Source organism: Xenopus tropicalis, chromosome 4 (genome assembly GCF_000004195.4).
Source record: "Xenopus tropicalis strain Nigerian chromosome 4, UCB_Xtro_10.0, whole genome shotgun sequence".
Lineage (NCBI taxonomy): Eukaryota > Metazoa > Chordata > Amphibia > Anura > Pipidae > Xenopus > Xenopus tropicalis.
Window position 1 is genome coordinate 128239076 of NC_030680.2, and position 16297 is coordinate 128255372.

Here is a 16297-nt window from a genome sequence, read left to right on the forward strand (position 1 = left end):
AGTTTATATTACAGTTTCACTATAGTTCCCCTGTTATACATTGTGATGGCCTATTAATAACCAACATATTAACTTGATATATAGAGAATGTCCTGCCCTTAAAATAATTCACACCAGCAACATCTGGGTCATAATAGGCCCCTAGTACACAGCATTTTGTTGTCCACTGCAAACAGGCCAAATGGGACAAACTGTCCACCACTTAAGTGCCAGGTGGCATTGGTGAACTTAATGCCCAATGTGCTAGAGGCCTTAGTGCAACACTGGTATATACTATACTGATTCCCTTACTATACCAATAGAGGATGTCCTGTCATTGCAACACTTACTACAGGTTTACACATGGGAGTTTGGGTTTCGGAGCTTTAGTTTTTCTTTTCGTCTGTAGCGGAGAAGCATGAGCACTCGCAGTGGCTTTTATGGACTTGCGTAGCTTCAAAAATTGTTATTTCAAAAGCATATACAGGTATAGGATCCCTTATCCAGAAACCCGTTATCCAGAAAGCTCCGAATTACGGAAAGCCCGTCTCCCATAGACTCCATTTTAATCAAATAATTCAGAATTTTAAAACTGATTTCCTTTTTCTCTGTATTAATAAAATAATACCTTGTAAGTGATCCCAACTAAGATATAAATAATCCTAAACAATCCTATTGGGTTTAATTAATGTTTTATTAATTTTTTAATAGACTTAAGGTATGGACATCCAAATTACGGAAAGACCCCTTATCCGGAATACCCTTGATCCCGAGCATTCTGGATAACGGGTCCTATACCTGTACTACAGAATGAATGTGGTGGAACCTGTGGCTGGGCCTTAGGGCAAATTTGTCAGTTCCAGTAGCAGGCAAACATTTATACAGCAGCAACATAACCTACAGGTTTGTACATAAGATGGCTGTGTGCACTAAACATACATCTTACATACCAAAAAGAACCTATAATTGATTCAAACAGAGGAGCCAACCAGGATGACTTGTTGTCCAGATGGCCACGCCTGCTACAGCTAAAGCACTACAGGCCAGACCCCCTAATTGTATACATTTATCATGTATAAAAAATATTTTAAAATAAAATATATTTGTTATTCCCCATAAGGAGCCCAGATCCTGTACCCTACAGCTATCTCCCCTACCCCTAGGTGTAAACCAACCAGCCTTGCAAATTGGTACCTCAGATATTAAAAGGGCGTTTTTTCCCGCCCCTATAAATACTATCCAATCACAGCAGTACCAGCGGGGTCACATGATCAGTATCCATCCCAGTGTACGGCGCGGCTGGGCATCCTAGCAATACATATCGCAGCGGTTATCTTCTGTGGTTCTGGGGCAGCTCCTATAGCGGCTGCAATCTCGTTAGCGCTCAGTTCCCTTTTGTTATTGCGCAACGCGAACTTAAGTTGAGCTCAGAGCCCCGCCCCTGACAGACGGCGGAAATTCAGTTCTGCTATGCCCCCAAAGGAAGCACTCGCTTTTATTAAATAGCAGAGGCCACGCCCCTTAAGCCAGAGGCACGCCCCCCTACGTAGGCCCGGGAGCCGCTCCCTAACCTGAAGCTGTCAGCAGCCGAACGATGGCCCATCAGACCGGGATCCACGGTAACTGCTCTTTCGCTTTGTCCCCACAGCCGCCCCCTCACTGGCACGTATGGTGTGGGTGTCACTGGCTGTATATGTGTGTGTGTGAGCTGGATGGGAGTATGCGCTGTATGCCTGGGTGTGCGCTGCCTCACCTAGTGCCCTGGGGCTACAGCTAGCCAGTGTGCGGCTTATGTATACATGCTTGCCTTTCTCCCTAGCCCTGTGTGTATGCGGCTGCCCTACCTGTTACTAAATGCCACACAGCATATTATATACAGCGCTATATACCGCTCAATGGGAAGGGCCGGGCTCTGAGGGAGGCAATAGATTTTGCTTTCATTTTACTTTCTTGTGGGAAGAAATTGTATCTCCCTGGGACATTAAATTAAAAAAAAAGATAAGCAACTTTCCCTTATGCACAGATTAAACATTTTCAGTGTTATTAAATGAATGTGCAAATGTAATTCTGATTCAAATCATTATTTGTTTATCCTTTGCTGTTCTCTGGTACTGACTCTTGAAACAATGTAGCAGGAGGTAGTTCTTTAGGTTCATTAATCAGATGGCTTTTTGCTGCACTGTTTCAGGTGTCAGAACCAGTAATGCATAGAATACAAGCCAAAAGGCATACAGCTTTCAGTAGCAATTGCAGTTAACTTTAAAAAACATTTATTGTTAATTATTGTATATTGGAAAGTTGCTGAGACACTCTGCCAGTGGCTGCGGATTCCAGCAGCTCTCTAGGGTAGGATTGGGTTTTTTTTACCTTTAAAGGGTGGTTCACGTTTAAATTAACTTTTAGTTTGATGTAGGCATTCATTTTCTAAGACTGTTTGCAACTGGTTTTCATTTTGTATTTTTTTTAAGGTTTTTGAATTGTTTCACTTTTTGCTCATCAGCTCTCCAGTTTGGAATATCAGCAGCTTTTGTGTTGCTAGGTCCAGTTTACCCTAGCAGCCAGGCAGTGGGTTGGTGAACAAACCCTTTAAAGAACAGCAACACTTTAAAATGCAGTAAGGGCTGTGGCAGACGGGGAGATTAGTCTACCGATGGGCCTCCCTGACCAAAATCTTGCCTGAAATTTGGTTTTTACGTTGGGTCTGGGACATAATCGACTCGTTGATGCGGTCCCTAAACCAACAGTGCCTATGCCCACCTATCGAGACAAGATCCGCTCACTTGGCGAGGTCTAACAGTGTATGGCCACCTTTATTCTGCAGCTGTGATTTTCAGCCTGCCTAGGATTCCTTACAAAACTTGTGGTAGCTGTGCAAAATCCAGAGGTTTCTCACTTATGGCAGTGTGGTTGCAGTGTAACACTATCTTGTGCAGTGTCTAAGTATTTTTCAAATCCATACAATTGGCCTGAAGTGCCAAAATAGTTCCTGGGTTTGCACTTATACTTACATGGGGAAGACAGCTATAGTTTTTCAACTAAAGGTGGCCATACACGCACCGATATTATCGTACGAAACCTCGTTTCGTACGATAATCGGTGCGTGTATGGCATGTCGGCGAGTCGACCGATATCGCAGGAAGCTGCCGATATCGGACGACTCGCCGATCGGACAAGTTTGAAAATTTTGATCGGGCGCCATAGAAGGCGCCTGACCAAAATTCTCCCTTCAGAGCTGAATCGGCAGAAGGAGGTAGAAATCCTATTGTTTCTACCTCCTTACCTGCCGATTCAGCCCTGAATGGTGTGTGGCGGATCTTACGATGTTTCGTGCGACCGATGGTCGTACGAAACATCGTCGGATCGCCACGTGTATGGCCACCTTAAGTACTATGATTGAGTGTTTATATCGTAAACCAAACGGTTTCGTACTCGGTAACTGCAAAAATTTGATCAGATTGTTTGGTAATAATTTATCACCAACAAAATGTTTTCCAGAGATTATGTTTATTGGCCTCTCTTGATCCATTCGGCATCTTATTAGCCCATGTAGGGGGCCAATACTGGGGAGTGATTATTTCCATTGCAGTTTGTGGTGGTTGATACCCCAGTGTGATGAATGTGCATCTGTAACAATATAAAACTGCATGTGTTATGTAATTCTAAATGAGATGGCTTATCAAATTAATTTTATTTAGGTGAGCGTATCCCTTTAAATGTACATATTTTCCTGAAATCTGACAGGATAATGATTACTGCACATGTTCAGTGAACATTCAAATGTTAGATGAACTCATATACACATGGCTGTGTCATTTCTTATATCTTTGTATATCCTGTCAGTAGCCCTAACACCCACAGCCCTAACACCCACAGCCCTATTTATATAGTAGGCATGCTGTGTAGCTCTTCTGCCATGCTGGGCCTTTTTAGAAACTGCAGGCACCAATCGGCCTCCACTTGTAAGAATGTAAATCGCTGGTGGGATGGCATATGCATCGCTTCTGTCACCTGAAGTTGCCTCGCAAGAAAACTTTGGGTGACCTTGGGAAACCAAAAGTAATGCATATGCCATCCCACCAGCGATTTACATTTTTGCTGGTGGGATGGCATGTCAGGGAGATTAGTCGCGGTAGTGAAGATTTATTGAGGGTGACTAATCTCCCTGTGTGCCACTGCCCTTAAGTGCAGTTTTTGTATATAGTTACTGGCTATGCTTCCCAGCTCATTATAATTATCTATATCGGGCATTCTTATCTTGTGCTGTTTCTGCCATGATGCAAGGTGAGAACTGGAGATGGGCAAATAATTCCCATGGCAAAAAAATCCGCCACGTGTTGCTTTCTTTGGCGCGGACGTCATTTTCTCTGACGTGCACATCCCAAAAACGACGCAGCCGTAAAAAAATACTCGCACATCAGAGACAGCGACGCCCATGCCAAAGAAAGTGACGTGCAGTGAATTCTATTCCGCACTGAATTTTTTCTCCCATCCCTAGTTAGAACCAATTAAATGAAAGACATGTTAGGAGCAAAATAAACTTACTGTATGTGAATCTGTGAAACAAAAAATGAAAATACGTGAGGATGGTCTGTCCTATATCCCACATGTAGATAATGTTGCTATGTATATATATATACAGTGGAGGAAATAATTATTTGACCCCTCACTGATTTTGTAAGTTTGTCCAATGACAAAGAAATGAAAAGTCTCAGAACAGTATCATTTCAATGGTAGGTTTATTTTAACAGTGGCAGATAGCACATCAAAAGGAAAATCGAAAAAATAACTTTAAATAAAAGATAGCAACTGATTTGCATTTCATTGAGTGAAATAAGTTTTTGAACCCCTACCAACCATTAAGAGTTCTGGCTCCCACAGAGTGGTTAGACACTTCTACTCAATTAGTCAACCTCATTAAGGACACCTGTCTTAACTAGTCACCTGTATAAAAGACACCTGTCCACAGAATCAATCAATCAAGCAGACTCCAAACTCTCCAACATGGGAAAGACCAAAGAGCTGTCCAAGGATGTCAGAGACAAAATTGTAGACCTGCACAAGGCTGGAATGGGCTACAAAACCATTAGCAAGAAGCTGGGAGAGAAGGTGACAACTGTTGGTGCGATTGTTCGAAAATGGAAGGAGCACAAAATGACCATCAATCGACCTCGCTCTGGGGCTCCACGCAAGATCTCACCTCGTGGGGTGTCAAGGATTCTGAGAAAGGTGAAAAAGCATCCTAGAACTACACGGGAGGAGTTAGTTAATGACCTCAAATTAGCAGGGACCACAGTCACCAAGAAAACCATTGGAAACACATTACACCGCAATGGATTAAAATCCTGCAGGGCTCGCAAGGTCCCCCTGCTCAAGAAGGCACATGTGCAGGCCCGTCTGAAGTTTGCCAATGAACACCTGAATGATTCTGTGAGTGACTGGGAGAAGGTGCTGTGGTCTGATGAGACCAAAATAGAGCTCTTTGGCATTAACTCAACTCGCTGTGTTTGGAGGAAGAAAAATGCTGCCTATGACCCCCAAAACACCGTCCCCACCGTCAAGCATGGGGGTGGAAACATTTTGCTTTGGGGGTGTTTTTCTGCTAAGGGCACAGGACAACTTATTCGCGTTAACGGGAAAATGGACGGAGCCATGTATCGTGAAATCCTGAACGACAACCTCCTTCCCTCTGCCAGGAAACTGAAAATGGGTCGTGGATGGGTGTTCCAGCACGACAATGACCCAAAACATACAGCAAAGGCAACAAAGGAGTGGCTCAAGAAGAAGCACATTAAGGTCATGGAGTGGCCTAGTCAGTCTCCGGACCTTAATCCAATAGAAAACCTATGGAGGGAGCTCAAGCTCAGAGTTGCACAGAGACAGCCTCGAAACCTTAGGGATTTAGAGATGATCTGCAAAGAGGAGTGGGACCAACATTCCTCCTAAAATGTGCGCAAACTTGGTCATCAATTACAAGAAACGTTTGACCTCTGTGCTTGCAAACAAGGGTTTTTCCACTAAGTATTAAGTCTTTTTTTGTTAGAGGGTTCAAAAACTTATTTCACTCAATGAAATGCAAATCAGTTGCTATCTTTTATTTAAAGTTATTTTTTCGATTTTCCTTTTGATGTGCTATCTGCCACTGTTAAAATAAACCTACCATTGAAATGATACTGTTCTGAGACTTTTCATTTCTTTGTCATTGGACAAACTTACAAAATCAGTGAGGGGTCAAATAATTATTTCCTCCACTGTATATGTGCTCTCTATATGTCACCTATATCATGAGGTGGTGCGGGCCATTCACTTGCTGTATTCTAATTCTCTCATAAGCTTTATTCATGATAGTATTGTTTAATGACCAGCAAACCTCTTATATTTTTATATTTTAATCTAGGGTAAATAGTGCTGGAAGTCTTACATTAGGTGTTCATTTTGTCTCTTTTTATAGCCAGTTATGTATTTAATGACGCAGACTAGGGATTGTGCAATCTTTCTGACTAAGCCATTCGCAGTTGTGTAAGGCAAGAAAATGTGGGCGTAAGAACAAAATAACTCATTCAATGTTTATAGGCAAGCTGCACTCTCTGATATACATTAGAGCTCCAGGGGGCTGTTTGCCTCTGTAAACTGAAGACCTATCTCAAAGACCTATCTCCCGGGTTAGGGTTTCAGTTTTTGAGTTTAGGTGTGCAAAGCTTTCTGTTGGTCTGACAGAAGACCACTAAGGAAACTGTAGTCAAAAAATGCCACGGATAGCTTTAATGGCTGTCTGTGTGGTTCCTGGCTGGCACACTGGCCAGTGGGTTAGCACAATAAGTACGGAATGTTGTGGGCCAAACAGCAGAGCAGATGTACATCTCACACATCATTTCTGTTCTGTACTATCATTTAACACTGTATTATTATTTAAAAATGGGTTACATGTGCATGAATTGCACACTCAGGGAAGAAATTATTGGGGTCACAGATGCAGATAGATACCTAGGATATTGCTCTCTGAGTGACTGCTTTAAGAGTGTCCATTTGAAATCCTTCTTTATAGCTTCTACACTGAATATTTGAGTGCTGTATTTGTCCAGGCCTGCCACAACCTGCCAAGGCACCATTTAGGCTGTTTGCCTCTCCCTAGAAGGAATCTTGTCAAAACATCCCCCTTCGGGGTTTAATCCTTTCTAAAACATAAAGAACTGGACCCCCATACCACTCCATGATTCTCCTCTATAGAATATAGCATTTCAGGTGTCTCCTCCTTATTCTCATCCAGTGATTTCACCAGTTCTGCATAGCAGCCTTTCTGATCTATGCAATGCAGTGTGCCTTCCAAAAAAGAAAAAACATTTATCTGCTTTTTTTCATTCATACCAATGTACTCGATTTATAAAGAGAGCTACATTTGGGCCCAGTGCCATAGTGGCCAGGCGAGCTGCATTAATTTCCCACACTAAGCTCCAATGTGGCACATCATAAAATACCTAATCGATCTGAATGAAATAAAGCATGATGTAAAAGCTCTTAAGTATAAGTTTAACTACAGCATGTGATGGATGGATTGTAAACTCAAACAGGAGTTGCATACTGTAACAATGTTATTGTGTAGGCCCTAGTTTACTATATAAAAATATTGGAATTTACCAGGATAAAAGCACTGTTGTCTCTTCTTTTCTATGGCTATAAAAATCCTCAAATGTAAGTTCTTCACTTATATACTTTTTGTTTTAAAATAAAATGTGCTTTATTCCATGTATTATGTGTTTGCATATATGTTCTGCAGTGCTGCACAATTAGATTATTGTATATACAATAAATCACACAGAAGGTAGGGGGTGTGAGTACAGGCCTGGCTGGGGCAGTATTTTGCAGAATATAGGTATCATAGTGCAGGTTTGGGCCTGTGTTGCAGACTCTAAGCAAGTGATTGCATGCAAACAATGTTGCTTATCGACAAGTGAAAGGCAGAGTGACCTATCGGTGCGTTAACAAAAGGCTTGTAAAACCCCTTTGTGCAGACTGCTTCTGTGACCTTGGATTTGTTTGAAACCAGTGAAAAAGACATAACTGGGGTACACCACAGGGGTGGCACACAGGGCATCAGACTGGCTATAGGAATTGCAAATGTAATTCACTAAAAGTGCAGAGGGAAGCAGCACATGAACAGTTAGCAGTGGCAGGTTTGCCTTTAGAAATCACAGGCACCATATGACTACCTACCCATGCTCCTTATCTGCTCAACCCACCTTAATACATTTAAACTCTGCCAGTTTAGCAGTAAGCTACATGCATTCACAGCTGACTGTCACCCCTGCTTGTACTGGACTCCTGTCTGTCCCCCCTGATGGCAGCCCTGAGAATAGTTAACATAAACAGCATTCTGCTACAGTTGCACCAGATATTTCTGTGGTACCAAATAGCACATTGTTAGTGCTGTCACTTGCTCAGAGGCACCAAGCATCACACTGCAAGCATTGTTAACTTAGGGGCACCAAATAGCACACTGCTAGGTGTAATACTGCAAACATATATGCCAGGGTCCCCAGGCAACAGACGGCTAACATGAAAAACCCAGTACTATATAGCACAAAGCTAGCGTAGATAACCCAAGGGCACCAGGTAGCACAATGCTGTTATAGATAACGCGTGGTTATAAGGTAGGACAATGCCAGCATAGATAACCCAGGGGTATGAGGTAGCACAATGCTGGCATAGATAACCCAGGGGCACCAGGTAGGACAATACCAGCATAGATAACCCAGGGGCACCAGGTAGGACAATGCCAGTATAGATAACCCAGGGGTACCAGGTAGCACAGTGCTGGCATAGATAACCCAAGGGGCACCAGGTAGGACAATGCCGGCATAGATAACCCAAGGGCACCAGGTAGGACAATGCCAGCAAAGATAACCCAGGGGTACCAGGTAGCACAGTGCTGGCATAGATAACCCAAGGGGCACCAGGTAGGACAATGCCGGCATAGATAACCCAAGGGCACCAGGTAGGACAATGCCAGCATAGATAACCCAGGGGTACCAGGTAGCACAATGCTGGCATAGATAACCAAGGGGCACCAGTTTATTCAATGCTATGGCACCAGTTTATTTAATGCTGGGACCTTGGAGCAACAGACATTGCACTTGCTAGCATAGATAGCAAGAGCACCAGGTAAAATTCTTGGCATGAATAACAGCAACACATAAACCAGTGCACTACTAGCATAGATTACTGGTAAACATCATGCCAGCGTAGATAACTCCCAACAGTTCATATGTGGCACAGATATCACCCAGTAAAGCATACTGAATATAGAGGGCACTGTTACTGCAGAAAAGGACCAACAGCACACGGAAAGCTAATATCAAATGGCTGAGCCCTAATGACTAAATGGCTCCAATCGTTATTTCTTTTAAGTTATAGGTTAATTCTTCTGTGCGCTTTTGCTGCAACTAAGATGGCCATACACATTACAATTGGAATCTTTCCAGCAACCATTGGCCAAATAGGCAGGTAGAAACAAAAGAATTCTACCCCATCAATTCAGCATTAACGTTTTGCCGATGTTTGGGCGCCCGCTAAAAATTTCCCATCCTGTCTGATCGGCGAGGGAAATGATAGCCAAGGCTTTTGCCAATATCACCAAAGTGTTGGTAAACTCCTCTAACTACTGTGCTCCACTGAGATTACTTATTTTCTGTTTTAGTAGCTAGAGATATTGGCAGTTTTATACTGCTAATACCAGGCTTTGGGCTCAGCAGTTCCATTTTAAAGCTGTCAGTAATCCTAGGGTTAAGTAAGTGGGGGTCATGTATCAACACTGGGCAAATTGTTGATTGTTTGCTTCATTCATTGTTCCTCCTGCAGCTGGCTGGAAAAAGCCTATCACTGATTGGTTTTTATGGGTTACTGCCTGTGGGCAGTGTTGATAAATGAGCACACCTGACCTGGAAACCTGTTATTAGCAGTCTAGTATCTTAGAAACCCATAAAATAGAGCAGTGCTGTCCAACTTCTGCGGCGCTGAGGGCCGAAATTTCTCTCACATACATGGTGGAGGGCCGCTAATGGAAGCCACTTTGCCCACTCCCCCTTTTTAAACCACACCCACTTCAAACCACACCCATTTTATCACAATGTTCGCTGCAGGGATATCAACCATCATTCATATGTTAAAGAATTATATTATGTCATATTAAGACACACCCTTAAAACCATATGCCTCCTCCTCCCTGTGTATAGCACAGCAACCCCCAGCATATAATTACACACCTTAGGGACCATTTAATGGCTATTTCCAAATGCTAACAAACTCCCAGAACAAACCCCTGCCAGGTTCACCTTCCACAGGCAGCATAGGGTAGGCAGAGTATGGCACACACAGGCAGCATAGGGTAGGCAGAGTATGGCACACACAGGCAGCATAGGACAGGCAGAGTATGGCACAAACAGGCAGCACTCTGCCTGTCCTATGCTGCCTGTGTGCCATACTCTGCCTGTCCTATGCTGCCTGTGTGCCATACTCTGCCTGTCCTATGCTGCCTGTGTGCCATACTCTGCCTGTCCTATGCTGCCTGTGGGTGCCATACCCTCCCTGCCCTATGCTGCCTATGTGCCATACTCTGCCTACCCTATGCTGCCTATACACAGTACATGCAGTACATACAATGTCTGAGGTGTGCACAGACGAACAATGTGGGTGATTACAGTCTGAGCCTGAGATGTTAACACTGCAAGGGGCGAACAATGCAGAGATTAAAAGGTGTGAACAACACAGGGGATTACATTTTTAAACAATACAGGGGGATTACAGCCTGAATCTGAGGACCATGCAGGGGGCCAGTTAATCTCAGTAATGATATTGTTTAAAGTTTACACAAAATTAAGCCACCAAAGAAGCCAGACAGGTGGGGGGGCCACACAGAGGGGGGTCGAGGGCTGCCAGTTGGACAGCACTGAAATACAGAATTCAGGTAAATTGCAAGTATTTTATGTGGGGGGATCTGAATCTGTTTCCATTAATTTTCTCTTTGGGTCTACAGGTAGATCCCCTTTTTTGAATCCTAATGGAACTTGTTAACGTAAGAGTTTAGGCTTCCTCTTGTGTGACAGGAAGAAGCGGCGAGTCTGTCATTTGTGCTGCATTGTGCAAGTCACTCACTTCTGTAACCAAGGCGCTAATATTAGTCTGGAGGTCAGCTGGAAGGAAATCATCAGCAGCGTGCTGCTTGGAACTCAGTCACCTCTTAAAGGGAAACAGACAAAACATTTGCAAGCTCTTCTCTTTCCTCAACAACTTTAAAAAAAACCTTAAGGCGGCCATACACAGGCAGATTTCAGCTTCCAATTCGGGTCCTTTAGACCAAATCAGCAGCTTATCTGCCCATGTATGGGGTAACCCCAAAAGCCCTACTCGATATCTGGCCTAAAATTGTTCAGATCTCAATTGGGCAGGTTTGATTTTCCATCAGATCGGGGACCGCTTTAACTCGTTGAGGCGGTCCCCGTTTAAATTGCGCCTATGCCCGTTGTTGTTATTTGAATTAGCCCCATATCGCCCACCCTTAGGTGGGCATAATGGGAGACGATCTGCTCATTTGTGACCTCACCAAATAGGCGAATATTTCGGGATTGAAGGACTGGACTTGAGAAGACATGGTGAACAACATGAGAGTTACAGTGCACTCCATATCAACCAAATATGATGGCCCTGGTGCAACTGTGAAAGAATCTTGAATAAACAGAGCACTCGTGGCAGGAGCAATCCTCACCCCAGAGCCTCCCTGAGGTGGCTCCTGCTCCTGCTCCTCCATGCTGCCCCTGGTAACATTGGGGGTACTTTGGCCTCAGGCGAGTTTCTCAACTCCCCCATGGCAACAGCACCCCTGACTAGGTCTTTATAAGCCCCTTGAATAGTGATAATGAATTTGCATTATAGAATGGTCATTATGTGTTGCAGTAGTTGTAAATATAAGCATGTCTTTATGGGGTAGTTTACCTTAAATTTAACTTTTAGTATGATGCAGGCAGTAATATATATTCATTTTTTATTTTTGGAGGTTTTTAGATTATTTAGCTTCTCTGCAGTTTGAAATTGCTCTGCAGCATCTCTGCAGTTTGGAATTTCAGCTGCTATCTGGTTGCTATGGTCCAGTTTATCCTAGCAGCCACGTAGTGGTGGGAACAAAAGGCTGGAATATGAATATGAAAGGGCCTGAAAAAAGTTAATGTAAAGGTGAACTACATCCCTGGGGGGACAGACTGTGGCTGAGTTTCTTGGATTTCCCCTGAGCACAACTGTGAGCTGCAAGATCAAAGAATGAATGGTCATACAAAGCATCTAGTCACTCATTCCTATTACTCTGCCTTCAGTACAGCACATACAGATAAAAAACAAACTAACCCAGCCAAAATCTATACTTCATGAATAATTAAGAGATAACATTTGTTTAAATGTAATTAAAATGCTATTATGGTTGCCACCGGGGATGGAGGGGGGGGTAGCATCTGTTTGTGCACAAATGGACCCCAGGTCAGCAGGTGTACAGTACTGTGTGCCCCCTAAGGCCCAGTATTAGGCTTATAATACAGATGCAAGCGCATCTGGGTCTGTAGTGCCATCAATTCTTGTGCTGGACCTTTGAATGGACACTTGGAAAAGTGCAAGCCATAGCTGATTACCCAAAACAGAAAGCTCAGACAGCGCAAGTATGGAGCCACTGGCTGCTGTGTGCCCCCAAAATCACTGTTACTGCATTAGGAGGACAGAAATTCCCTTTGTGGTGGTTATTTCCCTTTCTGCCCAAATGCAATAAAGGAATCAAAACTGCTTTTAAGTTTCCTGTACAACGGCAGTTTGTATATTACCAGTGCAAAGGGGAAGGTGACATCAGAAAATGGAAATGCTGTATCTTAAGGCATGGGTTCCTATATTATAGAAAGTTACTGTGTCCCGTGCACAATCAAATCACATGCTGATATACATACATAACTGTCCCCTAACTCCTAGTGCAGAACATATATAAAGTTACACTTAACGAGTTGGGCAATCAAGATTTTCCACATCTAGGGCAGTGTTTCAGTGTACAATTAAAGGAAAAGTATATCCTTTTTTTTATATATAGTTTTTTGTAGTATATATCTCTTTATAGTGATAAAAACAAAGTGGCCTGCTGTTTCTAGGAGATTTTTTAAAAAAATGGTAATTGTAATATGCATTAATAGTTTTGACACTTGCAGTACCACACCTTACCAATTTTGCTGGTAGGTAAATGTTTCCCATAAGCCACCATAAAACCCTGTATTATTAGTGCAGCTTTATGTTGTAACACCTGCCATACCTTCTGAACATACCCTCTTAGAAATGGCGTAGCCCTTATTTGAGTCAGCTAGATAACAAGGTGAGTATGTAAAGGTAGCCATACAGGTTAAGATTTGTTAATTTGGTGAGGACACCAAACAAGAGAATATTTTCCCTGATATGCCAATCTTGGGTGTGTGATATTGTTCTAGTGCGTTTGTTTGGCCCTTGGGCTAAACAATCACATTACAGTGAAGGGGATATGAGAAGTCAGTGCAGGGCCTGCATCAATGAGCCAATGTGGTCCTCAGTCCAACAGAAAAATCAAGCCTGCCCAATCAGCATCTGGCCACTTTTGGAGACCTCTCAGAGGGCCCCATACACGGGCAGATAAGCTACTGAAACGTGTATGGCTGCCTGAGTGACATATTGTTGCCTCTGTACTACTTTTCCTATACATATTAACATTATAGATCTTACAAAAATCATATGCATATACAATTAAAAACATTAAAATCTTGTTCAGACAATTATTTTCACCTCCCTCTTGATCAGTAGAAGCTAAATAGATTTTTTAAATTCATTTAGTAAAAAGTTGATGGTAAAATTTTCAAAGGACGTGCCTTTTTCAGCCTTAGCTATTGTGTCTAAGGGCGGAGGCACATGCACCGATTAGTAGCCGCAACTTTTTAAAAAGTCACAGAGACTTCTACAGTCCCTTATAGTGGTAAAGTCCCCATGATCTCCTTTTTTTAAAGTCACGGCGACTAATTGCAGCATATCTTCGCCCTAAAGGTGGCAATACAAGCTTCCAACTCCTACCATTCATATCTGAATGAAAAATTGTCCAACTGTCAGGCAGGTTTAAAAATCCTGTTGGCCAAGGACCACAATTGGCTCATTGATGCAGGTCTCTATAGGGGACCAAAGATGAGATCGGCTTGATTTGGGCCAGCTCATGACTAGATTGGGCAGAGATCCATTCCTTCAGCAATATTGTGACAATCCAGCAACCAAAAAACTATTGATCTGTGAGGCTACAATGGTATTGTTATTGTTTTTTTTACTTAACTTTCTTTTTACGCCCTCATGTATTCATATTGTAGGCTCTCTTTTAAACCACTGCCTGGTTGCTAGGTAAAATTGGACCCTAGCAACCAGATATCTGCTGAAATTCCAAACTATAGAGCTGATGTTCAAAAGGCTTAACAATTCAAAAACCACAAATAATATAAAATGAACATACCAGTTGCAAATTGTCTCAGAGTATTACTCTCTACATAATATTAAAAGTTAAGTTAAAGGTGTACTACCCCTTTAAGTTGCATGCCATAAAAAGTAAAATGAAAAGTAGCTTAGTGTAGGTCCAGCTATAACACACTGAAAGTTATTTTAAGGTGAAAGTCTGAACAGAAGAGCAGGAGAGACAATAATACTACATTATGTATTCCTATTACAAGTACAGTTGTATCAAAATCACTTCAATTCCAGAAAATGTCATTGTGCCATTAAAATTTGATTAGGCACATTTTTGTGAAATTTTATAAATGGGGATAACTGTGGAGGCAGTGACGCTTTCCATACACCCTGTGCAAAGCTGGGGTGCTACCAGAGAGCCATCTTCCTTAAGCTGGTTCTATATCTATGTATATTGTGTGGCTTGGAGATAATGTAAGCCCTCACCCAACATGTCGGCAGTCACTGAAAACATTTGTCACAGTGGGAAAAAGACTAAGGGCACCTGTGCTGGGGACTCAGATGGAGACCTTTGTGCACCTTACGTTGGCATTGCTTGAATAAGTACTGTATACAGAGCACTTCACCACCCCTGTTTATCCTAGGAAAGCCGTGTCCTAAAAACACTGTCAGATGTGCTCCTGCCCCTCCTGCTAAACAAGTTTCAGCTATATTTGGATGGTTATGCCGTCAGGATAGTGTTCATGTTTAGCACATGCTCTCATACATTATTCTGCACCCACAGATGCTTTGCCTTGCTCCCAGGGATTCACTCTGCTGTTTTTATAGAGGACTTTATTAGCCTATTCTTTTATTTGTGACATTAAACAATATGTTCTTGGCTCTTGTAGCTACCCCAGAGCTGAAGGACTTCTTTGCAAAGGCTCGCAATGGATCCATCCGGCTCATAAAGGTCATCATTGAAGAAGGTAAGTTCTGAGGCGACAAAGGTGTTTCAGAGGTGGTGGGAAAGGGACATAATGGTAGCTGGCATATGCGAAGGGGCACCAAAAGCTCCCTAGTTGTGGGGTGCGGTTTGCGCTTCCAGTCCTGGATACTAATGTTTATAGGGGGGTGTCAATAACTACATGTTTTTATATATTTGTAACTTTGTTACTAGCACTATATAAAGAAATGATGAAGAGAGTGTACATGAAATAACCCCACCTTTAACATTGGCTTGGGTTCTTTACAGCTAATCAAGTGTTTGGCCTTGATGGGAGGGTAGAAATATAGTTGGATTACTTTAAAAGTTGACAGCTAAGTGCACTTGGGGGGTGGATTCCTGGCAGTTTATTTCAGCCAGGGTAAAAGTGCCCTAAACTGCCGGAACCATTTCCTATTGACTTTAATGGAAACCACATGATGTTGCTAGTATAAGTGGGTATCAGCCTTAAGTGCTTTACCGCTTTTCAGGCTGAGATCTATTTGTCCCGGTGGTGTCAGGTAATGCCTATTATGGTGAAATGAAGGTGGAATGTTTTATAAAACAATATATATATATATATAGATATATATTCTCACTTATAAATGCAAACAAATAAGTGGCCCTATGAATGTGTAGAGTTGCTCAGTTCTGCCTGTTACCTTCTAGTTGTTTTCAGACTACAAATCCCAGCCTCCCAACCATACAAGCAGCGACTGCTACTGAAAGTGGTAGTTTAAAACCATCTGGAGGGCAAAGAAATTTTACCACTTAAGTAACCAAGAAGTGTCTCCAGACAGCGCATGGCATTTATTTATTTATAGTTCAGTAGCTGTTTCTCCTTAGCAAATTCACTTCAAAGTCACTGTCAGC

At 42.6% G+C, this 16297-nt stretch overlaps 1 protein-coding gene across 1 annotated transcript in view; it reads left to right on the forward strand.

Moving 5' to 3' along the window:
• The first annotated feature begins 1469 nt into the window (after positions 1–1469).
• The window catches only part of twf2 (twinfilin actin binding protein 2), a 33192-nt gene continuing 18364 nt past the window's right edge, over positions 1470–16297 (forward strand). The window contains 2 exon segments of the mRNA NM_001129945.1: positions 1470–1598; positions 15351–15428. Of these exon segments, the coding sequence (NP_001123417.1) occupies positions 1574–1598; positions 15351–15428 (103 nt within the window). The 5' untranslated portion in view covers positions 1470–1573.